Source organism: Arachis ipaensis, chromosome B5, assembly GCF_059453495.1.
Source record: "Arachis ipaensis isolate K30076 ecotype BB chromosome B5, ASM5945349v1, whole genome shotgun sequence".
Taxonomy (NCBI): Eukaryota; Viridiplantae; Streptophyta; class Magnoliopsida; order Fabales; family Fabaceae; genus Arachis; species Arachis ipaensis.
Genome location: NC_142440.1, coordinates 73428239 through 73441471, shown reverse-complemented (window position 1 = coordinate 73441471; position 13233 = coordinate 73428239). Strand labels below are relative to the sequence as shown.

The 13233-nt window shown below is 38.3% G+C and overlaps 1 protein-coding gene across 8 annotated transcripts; it reads right to left on the bottom strand.

Moving 5' to 3' along the window:
- Positions 1–8374: 8374 nt before the first annotated feature.
- Positions 8375–11612, bottom strand: LOC107643591 (uncharacterized). Of its 8 annotated transcripts, none has more exons than XM_088486087.1 (6): positions 11008–11612; positions 10484–10641; positions 9751–9834; positions 8997–9135; positions 8829–8910; positions 8375–8619 (listed from the first exon to the last, which is right to left on the bottom strand). In XM_088486087.1, exons 1-3 carry the CDS (start codon positions 11341–11343, stop codon positions 9774–9776), a joined length of 555 nt encoding a protein of 184 aa, XP_088342213.1. In that variant the 5' UTR covers positions 11344–11612; the 3' UTR covers positions 8375–8619; positions 8829–8910; positions 8997–9135; positions 9751–9773. The 8 variants fall into 8 exon arrangements, with proteins under 8 accessions (XP_088342213.1, XP_088342214.1, XP_088342212.1 ...); XM_088486088.1 differs by having other exon boundaries at positions 8997–9073; positions 11008–11552; XM_088486086.1 differs by having other exon boundaries at positions 8997–9170; positions 11008–11545.
- Between the last annotated feature and the right edge of the window lie 1621 nt (positions 11613–13233).

The following is a 13233-nucleotide window of genomic DNA, read 5'->3' as shown; positions in this document are numbered from 1 at the left end:
TACATTATTGGAATGAGGTAAATCACTAGAATTGAGTGAGTGAATTAGTGTGACATTAAGAAATATTAGGTGTGTGAATTCTAAATTGCGCGGTTTAGAATACACATTAGCATAAAAGCTATGTCACAAAAGAAGCATGCACTTCGCTTATCCTAGTGTGCTTGAGATGCTTTGAGTAAACTTGTAAGGTAAAACAAGTATTAGAGGAGCATGAAAGCATTCAAGTCAAACACATATGGATGCATATGATCATAAAATATAATGCATTAAGGTAAATGCACAACATCATCCATCAAGAGGTTGCCTAATCGAGGAAAAGGATTCAAATTACATGGTGGCCAAATCATGAAATTCAAGAAGAGTTACAAACTCGAAGGCAATTCTCATCACTTTGTATTTTCAAAAGGTATGCATGAAAAACTCAAAACCAAGTAGCAAAATATAACCTCAATCATAGAATCCAACAAAGATTATCTAAAAACATTCATGCTAAAATAGCATTTAGGCAATAAGGGATATAGCAATGTATAGTAAACAAAGTCAATACTCCAACACTTATGATGAAAAGAGAGAAAATAAAATGAAAACTAAACTAAAACTAACTAATCAACTAACTAACTAACTAATTAACTAACTAACTAACTAACTAACAACCAACTAAAATAAATGGTTATCGATGGTGTTTGGAAGTGTTGGATGAGGGGTAGGAGAAGGGAAGAAAAAAGGAGAAGGAAAGAATTGGAAAGAGGAGAAGAAAAGAAGTGGATGGGAGAAAGGGTATCCACGCGTACGCACGCATGGCGCGCGCGCATCGTTGGCTTATTTTAAGAGTGGCGCATACGCGTCATGTGCGCGTGTGCGCAAGTGGGGTTTGTGCCAGAGGCACAACGTTGGCGCGGCGCAGGCATAACTCTCTGGAAAATGTATGGAGGTTGGAACTTCTCAATCCACGCGTACGCACGCATGGCGCGCGCGCGTGGATGGTTGAAAATGCTGGAAGTGCGCGTACGCGCCATGTACGCGTACGCGTGGATGGTGCTCTGTTTTTCAAAAAGTTTTTCTATGTTTTTGCACCAATCCAAGCATTCCAAACCTCCAAACAGCTACCAAAACACCATAAAACCTTATTTAACATACTTAAACTACCAAACATACTCAACTAACTAAACAAAACATGAAATTAAACTAATTCTACCAATATATACAAAAGAGAAAATGAAAGGATTTTACCATGGTGGGGTGTCTCCCACCTAGTACTTTTGTTTATTGTCCTTAAGTTGGACTTATGGGGAGCTCCTCATCAAGGTGGCTTGTGCTTGAATCCATCCTTGAACATCCACCAATGCTTGGACTTCCATTGTGCTTCATCATTCAAAGTTAATAACTCCAAGCTTTGATGGAGTTCTTCACAAACCGTAGGCTCCCAAAGTTGGTTTTCCTTGTGCGATCCGGGATCCCACACTTTGTTTTCACACCCGTCCTTGAGTTGATCATGGTGATTTCCTCCGGGTGGCAAGAGAGATGAATTCTCATGAAGGCACCAAACTATCCTCCTAGACTCATCTAGGTGAGCACTACTCCAACCTTTATATCTCATGTTTGATGCATCAACCATAATGAGCCTTGATTTGCAACGCCAACCACGAAACATCTTTCTTTTACGCTTCATCCCACAAAGCATCCTAAGTTGGCCATCCGTTTCAAGTAAACCATATTCAAGTGGGATAATAAAGCTAATAGAAATGAGTTTCAACCACTCAAATGAAGGTGTAGATGGCAACCTAGGCAAAGGTGATTCCAAAGGTCTTGACAAAACGTATTCAATTCCCATCCTCCTTTTTCTAAGGACTTCCACCTCTTCACAAGATCTCTTACTTTCAATCCTTTGTTCAACAATTTTATCTAAACCTTTTTCCTTACTCAAATCACAAATGGGAGGACGAGAGAGATTTACCTCCATATTGCTATCAAATCCAATGGGGGAAAGTTCTTCATGTTCAAAGGATTCTTCACCACTAAGACTTGATGCTTGATCTCCATCACCAAGGGAACTCAATGCTTGCTCTATCCCATCCAATTCTTCATAAGAGATATGCCTTGGAGGTTGTGCACATTTCTCCTTAGCATCAAATTTAATCATCTTGGAAGGGTTTTCTTCAACTCTATGTTCCCAAGGATGTTCCGCATCTCCTAAGTCTTCAATCACTTCTTCCTCTTGTTCAATAATCTCTACCTCCTCCTCTTGTTGCATTACTTGCTTTAACTCCTCTTCTTCACCTTGGAGCTTCAAGTTCACTCCCTCACTAAGCTCCTTGGTTGCTTCTCCACATTCCACAATGGAAGTGCCTTGATCGCATAGGCTTAGGCGGGATGAGACTATGTTGCTAATGGCTTCTACCATGATAGCCGTTTTTGCTCTTAACTCCTCAAATTTCTTTTCATCCTCCTCGTGTCGCCTTGAGATATGAGATCCAAGATCCCTTAATTCTAGCATAAAGGCTTCATCGGGGGGTGATGGTGGAAGAGAGGGTTCATTGTTTGAGGGAAAGGTATTATCATCGGAAGGTGATTCTTCTTGGTAAGGTTGTGGTGGTTCAATATTTTCCATTCTTTCCATTTGTTGCACAAAACACTCCATGGTTGCCTAAAATTGATCCAATGTCTCCTTGAAACGATCCCTTGACTCTTGTTCTTCTTGGATATCATGAGTAGGATCATATGACTCTTGGGTTGGAGGGCATGAATATTCTTCCATGGGAGGTTGTGGTGGAAAGTAGAATTCATCTTGTGGTTGAAAATTTGCATGCATTGGAGGTGGTTTATCTTGGTAATAATATGGAGGGGGTTGCTCTTGAAAACGTTGATGTTGGAGTGGTGGTGGTTCTATGTGTGGTTCATATGGCTCATATGATTGTTGGTAGAATGGATATGGATTAGGGTCATATGAAGATGGTTGGTGAAAGGTGGCTTGTGAGTATGGTTGATGGCTATGTTGAGGATATGGCTCATAGGTGTATGGTGGTGGTTCTTGGAAGTCACAAGGGGATTCACCATAGCCATTGGATTGGCATGCATCATAGAATGGCTCTTCTTCATAGTGCATTGGTGGAGGTTGTTGCCATGCGGATTGATCATATGCATATGGCTCCTCCCACCTTTGGCTATCCCATCCTTGATGCACATCTTCATTGAGGTTCTCATTTCCTACAACATAGTTAGAACCAAACTCATAGCCAAAGTGAGAACTCATGATAGCAAGAGAGAAGAAAAATAAAAATCAAATAAGAAACAAAGAAAACCAAATCCTAAAACTAGCAAGAACTCACAAAAGCAATATTCACAATATTCACATATATACAATAACCAATAACATAACACCATTGCAACTCCCCGGCAACGGCACCATTTTGATGAGCAGATTTTTGACGGTTTAGAATTTCACAAATGAATTCTCGTTGCAAGTATAGTTTCTAAACCAACAATAATCTTTTCATACAAAAGATTGTTTGTCATAAGTAACAAACCCCTAAAATTAATAACCGAAGTATTCAAACCTCGGGTCGTTCTCCCTAAGAATTGTAATGAAGTGTTTTGTTATTGGTTGTGAGTTATTTTTGGGGTTTTAATAAGAAACATGAAAAATAAATGGCAAGAAAGTAAACTAAGGCCTAAAAAGGTCTTGGCAAGGGTTGGTGGTCAAGGATCTCTATCCTAATCACTGACCACAATATGAGAATTGGCAAAGATTAATCTCATTAAATCATCCTCTAACTAGTAGTAAAGGAAAGTCAAATGAGCTATATCAATCCTAGTCCATAAGTCCTAACTCTCCACTAATTCAATTAGTGAGAACTAGAGTCAATGGATCCCAATCATCAATTACTTGGACATTAGTAACTCAAGAGTTCTTAAGTTACCTTTCCAAGCCAAGAACATAAAACTCTACTCTAAAATCCAACCAAGCATTTCATCAAACACTTGGAAGGCATAAAAGGAAAGCATAGTAAATCAACAACAAGAACAAAATCTAACAGCAATTATTGCAAAGAATTAACAACAACAATTAAAGGAAACAAGATCTACATAAATTACCTCCTATAGAATTGAAAGAAAATGGAAGGAACAATAGTAGATCTACAATAAAACATAAGAACAACATAAAGGAAATTACAACAAAAGAATGGATGAAGAATGAATGTAACAACAAAGAATTGAGAGGTAGAAGGAGATGAAAGCATGAATTAAAATCTAGATCTAAGATTATTGAACTAAACCTAATCCTAATTCTAGAGAGAAGTGAGAGCTTCTCTCTCTAGAAACTAACTCTCACTAATCCTAATGAGTGTGTATGATTGGAATCCCCCTTTGCTCTTCAATCCTTGGCTTTAAACAGCAGTTTAGGCGCCAAAGTTGATTGAGATTGGGCCCCACAACCCTTGAGAATTCGTTGGTCACGTTTTCATTAAAAAATCATAAACCAGCACCGACCCGTACGCGCACAGCACGCGTACGCGTCCATGGGGTGATTCGCAGGTGCGCGCGCGCGTCCATGGGCGAGTTCAACTTCTTTGACTTTTCATGATTTCTCCACTTTGCATGCTTTCCTCTTCACTCCTTTGATCCATTCCTAGCCTTTTCAATCTGAAATCACTAACAAATATATCAAGGCATCTAGTGGAATCAAAAGGAGATTAAAACCATCAAATTAAGGGTCTAAAAGAATGTTTTCACATCTAAGCACAAATAAGGAGACAATCACAAAACCATGCTAATTCATTGAATAAATGTGGGTAAAAGGTATTAAAATCTCTTAAAATCAATACAAGATAAACTGTCAAAACGGGGTTTATCAGGTACTCCCAAGCCCCCTGATTCACTGTTTTCAGCCTTTCCATACAGTCCTTGAATTCTGGAACTGTTGTGCATCTGGCACACTCCCAGACAACCTCTCTTATGTATAAATCCTTGAACCTATTTATGAAGTTCTTCCACATGTGCATGACGCAGTTCCTGTGCCTGGCCTGTGACATTACCTCCTTTAAGGCAGGGAGTAAACCCTGCATTGAATGGGAGCAGCAAACATTTACAATTCAGCAAATATATAAAAGGTACAATAATCAACCATTAATGCATCATACCTTCTGTTGGTCTGAAATGAAGTTCCAGGCGTGGTTTGTTTCGTCTCCTATGTCTGCCTGAAGGTTAGTCAGGAACCACTTTCAGGCATCCTTTGTCTCAGCCCTGACAACCCCATATGCAACAACATAGAATTGGTTGTTTGCGTCTTGGGCAACTGCTGATACTGATAGAAGCCACCCCATGTAGTATGTCTTCAGAAAGCAACCATCCAGGTGTAGCAAAGGCCTGCACCCTTCCTTGAACCCTCACTTACAGGCATCTAAGCATATGTATATCTTGTCAAAAACAGGGGGGATTCTGGAATTGTCATAAGTTTCAATCTTGCAGTAGATCCTGGATTACTATTCAAAATCTGCTCACAATAGTCCCTTGTCCTCTTGTATTGTTCCTTCTCGTTTCCCATTATCTTATCTCTGGCCTCAAATACTACTCTATACACCATCTTGGGATGGGGAGCTAACAAAAATTTCTCCCTTAGGAATTCAGTTGCCTCCCTAGTGGTCATATGTGGTTGGGTAGCCATCCGCTTCACTATCTTCCTGCTTATCCAATGCTGGTCAGCTGCGTTGCTCCCTAAATCTCTTGCACAACTATGCTCTGGTTGGTACGTCTTAACTTGGTAACATTGCAAGATTAAGACAGGTGAACCAAGAAATTGCACTCTTCATTCTTGCAGCCCACTCTCACTCTCTCCCTATCATTCTTGATCCACTTAACCTCCCTCCCCTCAGCAATGAATGAGTCCTTCACCACATCTTTAAACCGTTCAACAGTTGCAAACCTCATCCCTAACTCAAATCTACCCTGACCATGAGCATAGTCATCATCAAACTCTGGAAACTTGTGGCCTTTACCTTTATCCTCTGACCCCATAGGTGTGTGCAATTCCTCCAACTCATACTCAAACATAATTTCCTCAGGCTCTATCAGGACTTCACTTACATACCATCTGCCTACATTATCAGGAACCACTTCAAGCCTATTGCCACCACCTCCTCCATCATTCGGCCCAGCAGCTGAGTCCATTCCACCATCACCAGCTGCTCCTGTGTTAGCCTGACCACTCCGTTCTCCACTTGCATTCTCCCTCGCACCATACTGCACCTTCTTCTTACCTTTCTTATGATTATCATTCATCCCTTGTCTCTTTGTGACTTTCTTTTTGGGGGTTATCACCTTCTTCCTGGGCTCTCTTTTTCTCTTGCCACAAGCAGCCCCGCTATTGCTGTCAGAATCACTTTCATCACTCTCAAACCCAGCTGGTGGAGGTTTATACAATACATCTTCGGTGCTCTCGTACCCATCATCCGATGGAGAGGATGTCTTCAATTCCTCTAGAATTTCATCCACATCCACTTCATCATCACCATGCTTACCAGCATCATCTACTACCTCCGGAGCATCAACGAGGTGGTCAAAGTAAATGTGGAACTCAAGAGAGTGTTGGTCCTTCAGTAAGTTTTCTTGCATTGCATTGATCCCTGCGTCCCCGGTTAACTCGTTCAGTCCAGACTCAAGATTGCCATTTCTTTGATCATACCAGTATACTGCCTTGTATGACTGGTATCCCAAACCCTTAAATAAGGTTACAAGGTCCCCGAAGTTCACAAAATCTAGATCCATCTCCGGGAACCTCTCTTCCTTACCATTTTGATATACAAGGACACCATCACTACCTCTCACGAAGTTGCCTCCGTGGTGAAAAACTGGCACCACAAAACATCCACCATCTGAAATTTACCAAGAAACAACTTTGTGTCAGTACTGGATACATTGAAAATTTATTTCAGAACCCCCTTGCCCTAACACAATACTTCCTACTACTACTTCTACACACCATGCTCTAAAAACTATTTTTAGCCCTCATTACACCGCTGTTACACAGTGTCAACATGCACACATGACGACTTCACCCTTAGTACAAACATGAACTACATAAACTTCAGGGGTAAGGAAGGCGATCATACCTTGACAGGAAGACGGTAGTGCTAACCTCGACAGTAACATTCTTTCCTACCTCCGACAGCAACTCCACTGCACACCAATTGCTCTTCCACGTAGTGCAGTTTTTGGAGGGAGAAATAGGGGGGAACTTTGATCGTTTTGGTGTTATGGGTGTTGCGTATGTGAGTTAAGGTCAGTTTCGAAAGGTTGGGGAGAAACGGCAGCGTTTTTGACTCTGGAGACAAATTTGTCCTCTTTTAGAAAGCCCATCCGACGTGGCAGCCTGTTACGGCCAGCTTAGCGCCACGGGAGCCACGTCACCATTTTCCGTCAAGGTAAACGGAGACACTCTAACGGAGGGTAAAAATGTCCAATTTTTTACGGGATCAGGGACATTTAAGTATTTCCTAATCTTCGGGGACAAAAATGTCCACGATAAAAAAGGTCAGGAACAAATTTGTCCTTTACTCAAAAAAATTTAATTACAAAATTAAAAACATTGTACAATTAAAATAAATATAAAAATCTAATTATAAATTTGGTTAGAAATTTTGATTTAGATAAAATTATCGAACCACATAGGTCTATGGTCACGGTTTTTTTATCTATGGTCACGGTTTCTATGGTCACGGTTTCAATTTTCAAATTCTGACACTTTAGGCCACGTTTTTTCACCGTGACCATAGGTTAATCTATGGTCACGCGTAAAAACCGTGACCATAGCCTTATCTATGGTCACGGTTAGCTCTATGGTCACCCCACCTTAAAACCGTGACCATAGCCTTATCTATGGTCACGGTTTTTGCCGTGACCATAGACTCTATGGTCACCCCTCCTTAAAACCGTGACCATAGCCTTATCTACGGTCACGGTTTTTTGCGTGACCATAGCTCTATGGTCACCCCACCTTAAAACCGTGACCATAGCCCTATCTATGGTCACGGTTTTCACTGTGACCATAGCCTCTATGGTCACCCTTCCTTAAAACCGTGACCATAGTCCTATCTATGGTCACGGTTTTTCGCCGTGACCATAGCCTCTATGGTCACCCCCATCTTAAAACAGTGACCATAGCCTTATCTATGGTCACGGTTTTTCACCGTGACCATAGCTTATCTATGGTCACCCCACAAAACCGTGACCATAGCCTTATCTATGGTCACGGTTTTTACCGTGACCAAAGCCTATTTTGTTTTATGAGATTTTTTTTAAAGCATAATGACATCCCAAAATGATGATGATCACAAAATAAATCTAAAAATAAAAAATGATAATAAAAAATTAAGATAAGTTGTGATTAAAGTAACCATCTAACATATCAATATAGTTGAGTGAATACACTTGTCTCAATCTTAGTTTCATACAGTGATATATACACTAACACTAAGTAGACACTATTAACAAAATTGTTCCACAGGCGTGAAAGCAATACAATTTAGACTCTGCCAGGAAATATTGTTTCTGGTATTGCTATTCTTTCTTCTCAACGCTCGAGAACATTTATTTCAGCCACTTAAACATTTGAAAGCTCAACACCTGCTTCATTAACATGCAAAGTAAAGTCACATTAGACATAAACACCTACATTTATTCTTCTTCAACTTAGGAAAAAAATATATCATTAAAACATATATACATCACACATATAATAGCTAGTACACACTATACAGCACACATCCACATCATAGTATATGACACATCATAAAACAATATAAAGTACTTGAAGAGATAGTTGTATATATTACCAAAGTACTTGAAATCCTCTGAGTAGCTTCTTTTTGTTTTTAACACTTTATTTTTGACAGACTTCATTGCAGCTCTCAATTCCTATAAAGCACCAAATAATATAAATATACCACAAGTAAAAAGAAAATGGAAATAAAAAATGAAGCAACATAAACAACAAAGCAAACCTGAAAAGCCCTAGATTGGCAATCGACAAAACTTAGGTAAGTATGCTCCTTATCATTCCAATTTACAGATCTGGATTCTGAAAAAAATCCTAATTTTCAAGTTTCTTCTCCTCAAATTTACAAATTTACTTTGTTCAAGCTGCAAAGAAATTATTAAAGCATGTTTTGTTCAAGCTGCAAGGAAATAGTGTAACTTGTGTGTCACTTGATATTTTATATATAAAATGCAACTACTTTCAACTATTTATAAGCCAACTGAACTAACATGGTGTCATGTGCATTTTAGTCAATATCTTACTAAAAACCCTAAGAGCATCACCATTCAATCATTCCCTTAAATACCTCTTTTTTCCAAATAAAAGGAAAGTGACATGTCATGTGGATGTAACTTTGGTAGACTGTCACTCAATAGTTTAATTATTATAATCCCTCATGGTTTAAGCATGGTAGTTATTGTTGAAATAACAGTAGCACCAAGCAACCAAAAAGAAAAAAAAGGATTCATGCGCATCAGTATATCTATAATAACATAATATCAAGACATGTAATGGGTGTTATAAAGATAACATAATTCAGATATCTATAATAACAATGATATCCAAACTTTTCTCAATATGAAAGTTGCTCAAGAATTGATAATTTTAACACAAATTTAAAATTTACAACATATTTAACATAAATAACATTTTTAGGCATGTAGCTATTATATTTGGCTTCTTAATAACCATGTACTTCCAAATTGTAGGAAACTTACCACATTATCTAGTTCAAGCATCTCTACATATCTCTTTTTCGATACATCGTTACTTGAAGTGGCCCTTTCAATAGAAGCAGGATCCTGAGACATATAATCCATGATTAGCTTAATGAATAAACCTCATACTTATTTAAATGTGTCAGCCATAAATCTTGATGATATATTACAGAAGGAAAAAGTTAACACAACATACAACTTCCCACTACCTAATCCTTCTATGAGTATATAAGAATACATGATAAAATGGGGATTTCTAATCTTTATCAAAAAGTAACAGAGCCTATCAATGAAAAAGAAAGAATTTTAAGCCATACAGGAAAATATTATCTTGCAAGAGTATAGAAGCATACAGGCCATACAGGAAATACTCCCATGTCTCACAAGAGTCATCTATACCCTTCTAATATGAATGTAATAGATATTTTACACAACCTTGGAGCAAATTCGACTATCAACTCAAATTACTTTGAATCAAAACTTGGCCAAGACCTTCAATTCAAAATTAATGTTATGGATGCGATATAAGCTTGGGTGGGATCAAATATGATAAATAATATGGACAAGAGAAAAAATAGTATCGGTAGAACTTAAAAGTAGTTATAAATTTTAATAAATGGAATACCTTCAACTAACAGCTATACTAACTTTCTTCGCATGCTATGTTGGTCAAGCTCAATAACAGATTTGACAAAATGAAAATAATATTGAACACAATGGAAAAGTTACATACTTTGAAAGGGCAAGAAACAAGCATGCCAATAAATCCTCTGTCAAATCAGCAGCTCTAATTGTGTACAAGGCACTCTTGAGTCCACGTGAAACAAGATAATTCTGAGTGTCCTTCGACAAAGAATATCCCTTGTACACACTAACAGGAGGATCACATACCTGAAAGGCAAGACAATAACACAATGGGAAAAGTCAATACCTCATTCTCAATAGCCTTTGAATATTCCTTCTACATTTCACTATTGTCATGGGAGACAAGAACCACAAACAAAACAACCACATAAATAGCCACTAGTGTCCTGTCCAATAAAACAGATAAAGTAACCACACCACCCATTGTAATCATGCAGAGAAGAGAATAATTATCTAAAAAGGGGAAACAACAAAAAGTAATTCGAATAGCAGCAACAATAGAAACTAATTGTTAGAAACATGAATAAGAGAGCATTATAGAGAAACTAGTTGTTAGAAACATGAATAAGAGAGCATTATAGATAATATAGGGTTCCAAAAGAGAATAATTACAGAGGATCCAACTTGAGACTGGCAATCAACGAGTGTATCATATACTCCAACGATGTCCCCATTTCGGACTACAAAGAAGGTGACCTTCTCCTCGTGCTCCATAACAGACGCCACAGGTTCAGGCTCCACCACCTTCTTCTTGCGGCCTTTCTTGGCAGAGGAGGAGGAGGAGTAGCAGCAGCGAGAGGGAAACCTAGCGAGCACGAATTGAGGGCGGGGAGAGAGAGTAGGAGGAAGAGTTAGCTTAATGGGGAAGTTGCAGAGGGAACGGCGGCTGGATAGGAAGCGAGCGAAGATGGCGGCAGTGTAGGATGAGAGGTTGGAGAAGCAGTTCATGACACAGCTGCAGGGTTAGTTGCAACCGATTCCCTGCTTCTTCTCAGCTCGATCGCCCTCACTCTCCCTCTCTTCCTTGCGAGCATCGACTGCGACGGCGGCTGCCAGCTCCGTCGGCGCCGTCTCCTTCCTCCTCCCTCTCTTTCCTTCTCCGTTTTCCCTCTCTCTCTGCGTTTCCGTGGGTGTGTGCGTGTGTTACCGTGAGGAGGGGGTGTTGAGGGTTTGTATTTTGGGAAATTAGGGGTTTGGGGTTTAGGGTTAGGGATTGTGATTTTTAATTTGGGAATTAGAGTTTAAAATTAAGAATTTTATAAAAAAATTTGGATTGAATAGATATTTTGATAAAATCGATGGATAGAATAATAATTTTAAATTAAATATATTCTATTAAAAATATTTTAAAATAAATCATATAAACTATTATTAGTTTTTAATTATTAAAATTTTAAATTTTAAATATATGAAAAACTCAAAAATTAATTATTTTTATTTATATTTAACAATTAATTTTTTTTAATTTAAAAAATTAATTTTTAGTCAATATTTAAAATTTAATTATTAATACAAATTATATACTAATTTTATAAAAAAATATAAAATAATATATATTATTTTTAAAAATTAATCATTTTGTGACAAACCGTGACCATAGACTCCTTTAAGTCACTCTCAAAGTCGTGACCATAGACCCTTTTAGGTCACCCTTCCGAAAAACCGTGACCATAGACGCTTTTTGGTCACTGTAAAAAATCGTGACCATAGACTCCTTTAGGCCACCCCCAAAATCGTGACCATAGACCCTTTTAGGCCACTCCCAAAACCGTGACCATAGATCCCTTAGGCCACTCCCCAAAACCGTGACTATAGACCCTTTTAGGCCACCCCCAAAACCGTGACCATAGATCCCTTTAGGTCACCCCCAAAATCGTGATCATAAACCCTTTTAGGTCACCCTTTTTTGAAAAACCGTGACCATAGCCCCCTTTTGGTCACTGTAAAAAATCGTGACCATAGGCCCATTAGGTCATCCCAAAATCGTGACCATAGACCCTTTTAGGTCATCCTCCAAAACCGTGACCATAGACCCCTTTAGGCCACCCTTAAAACCGTGACCATAGACCCTTTTAGGTCACTCTTTTTTGAAAAACCGTGACCATAGACCCTTTTTGGTCACTGTAAAAAATCGTGACCATAAACCTCTTTAGGTCACCCCTCAAAACCGTGACCATAAACCCTTTTGGGCCACCATTTTTTCAAAAAACCGTAACCATAGGTACTCTATGGTCACGCTTTCCAAAAAAACCATGACCATAGCTTTTTTTTTTTTGGTCACCCTAAGTCTATGGTAACCGTGGCTATAGACTCAAAATGTTGCAGTGGTTATTTCTGCTTTGATTTTTGCGCAACTCTACTTAAATTGCTAACGCTTTTCGTGTCAACATTTTTTAAATTTGTGCACGAAGAAAAAGAAAAAAAATTATTGAGATCAATATTTGAAATCTGTGCACGAAAATGCAAAATAGTTTATGCAAAAAAAGGGGCAACGGCTAAATAATTAAACATTTTACTTAATATGTTTCGCATGTATCTTAAAAATACATATTAGCTAAAACTTAATAATATTATGAAATACTAAATTTATCGCTACAAATATTTTTCTTTTAATATCATTGTATTTTTTATTTGAATACATTGAGTGCAGACAAAATAATAGAGGCTAAAGTCATTCATTTATATCCACAATTTGAATTTGTGAGTACGACTCATGGCTTTGAATTCCTAGTATTCTTCTTCTTCTATAGAAAAAAAAATAGTAAATCATCAATCCAATCCACCAAGTTTAATAATCTATTCAAGTTCTTTTCAAAAAACGAAATAGAAGATAATGGT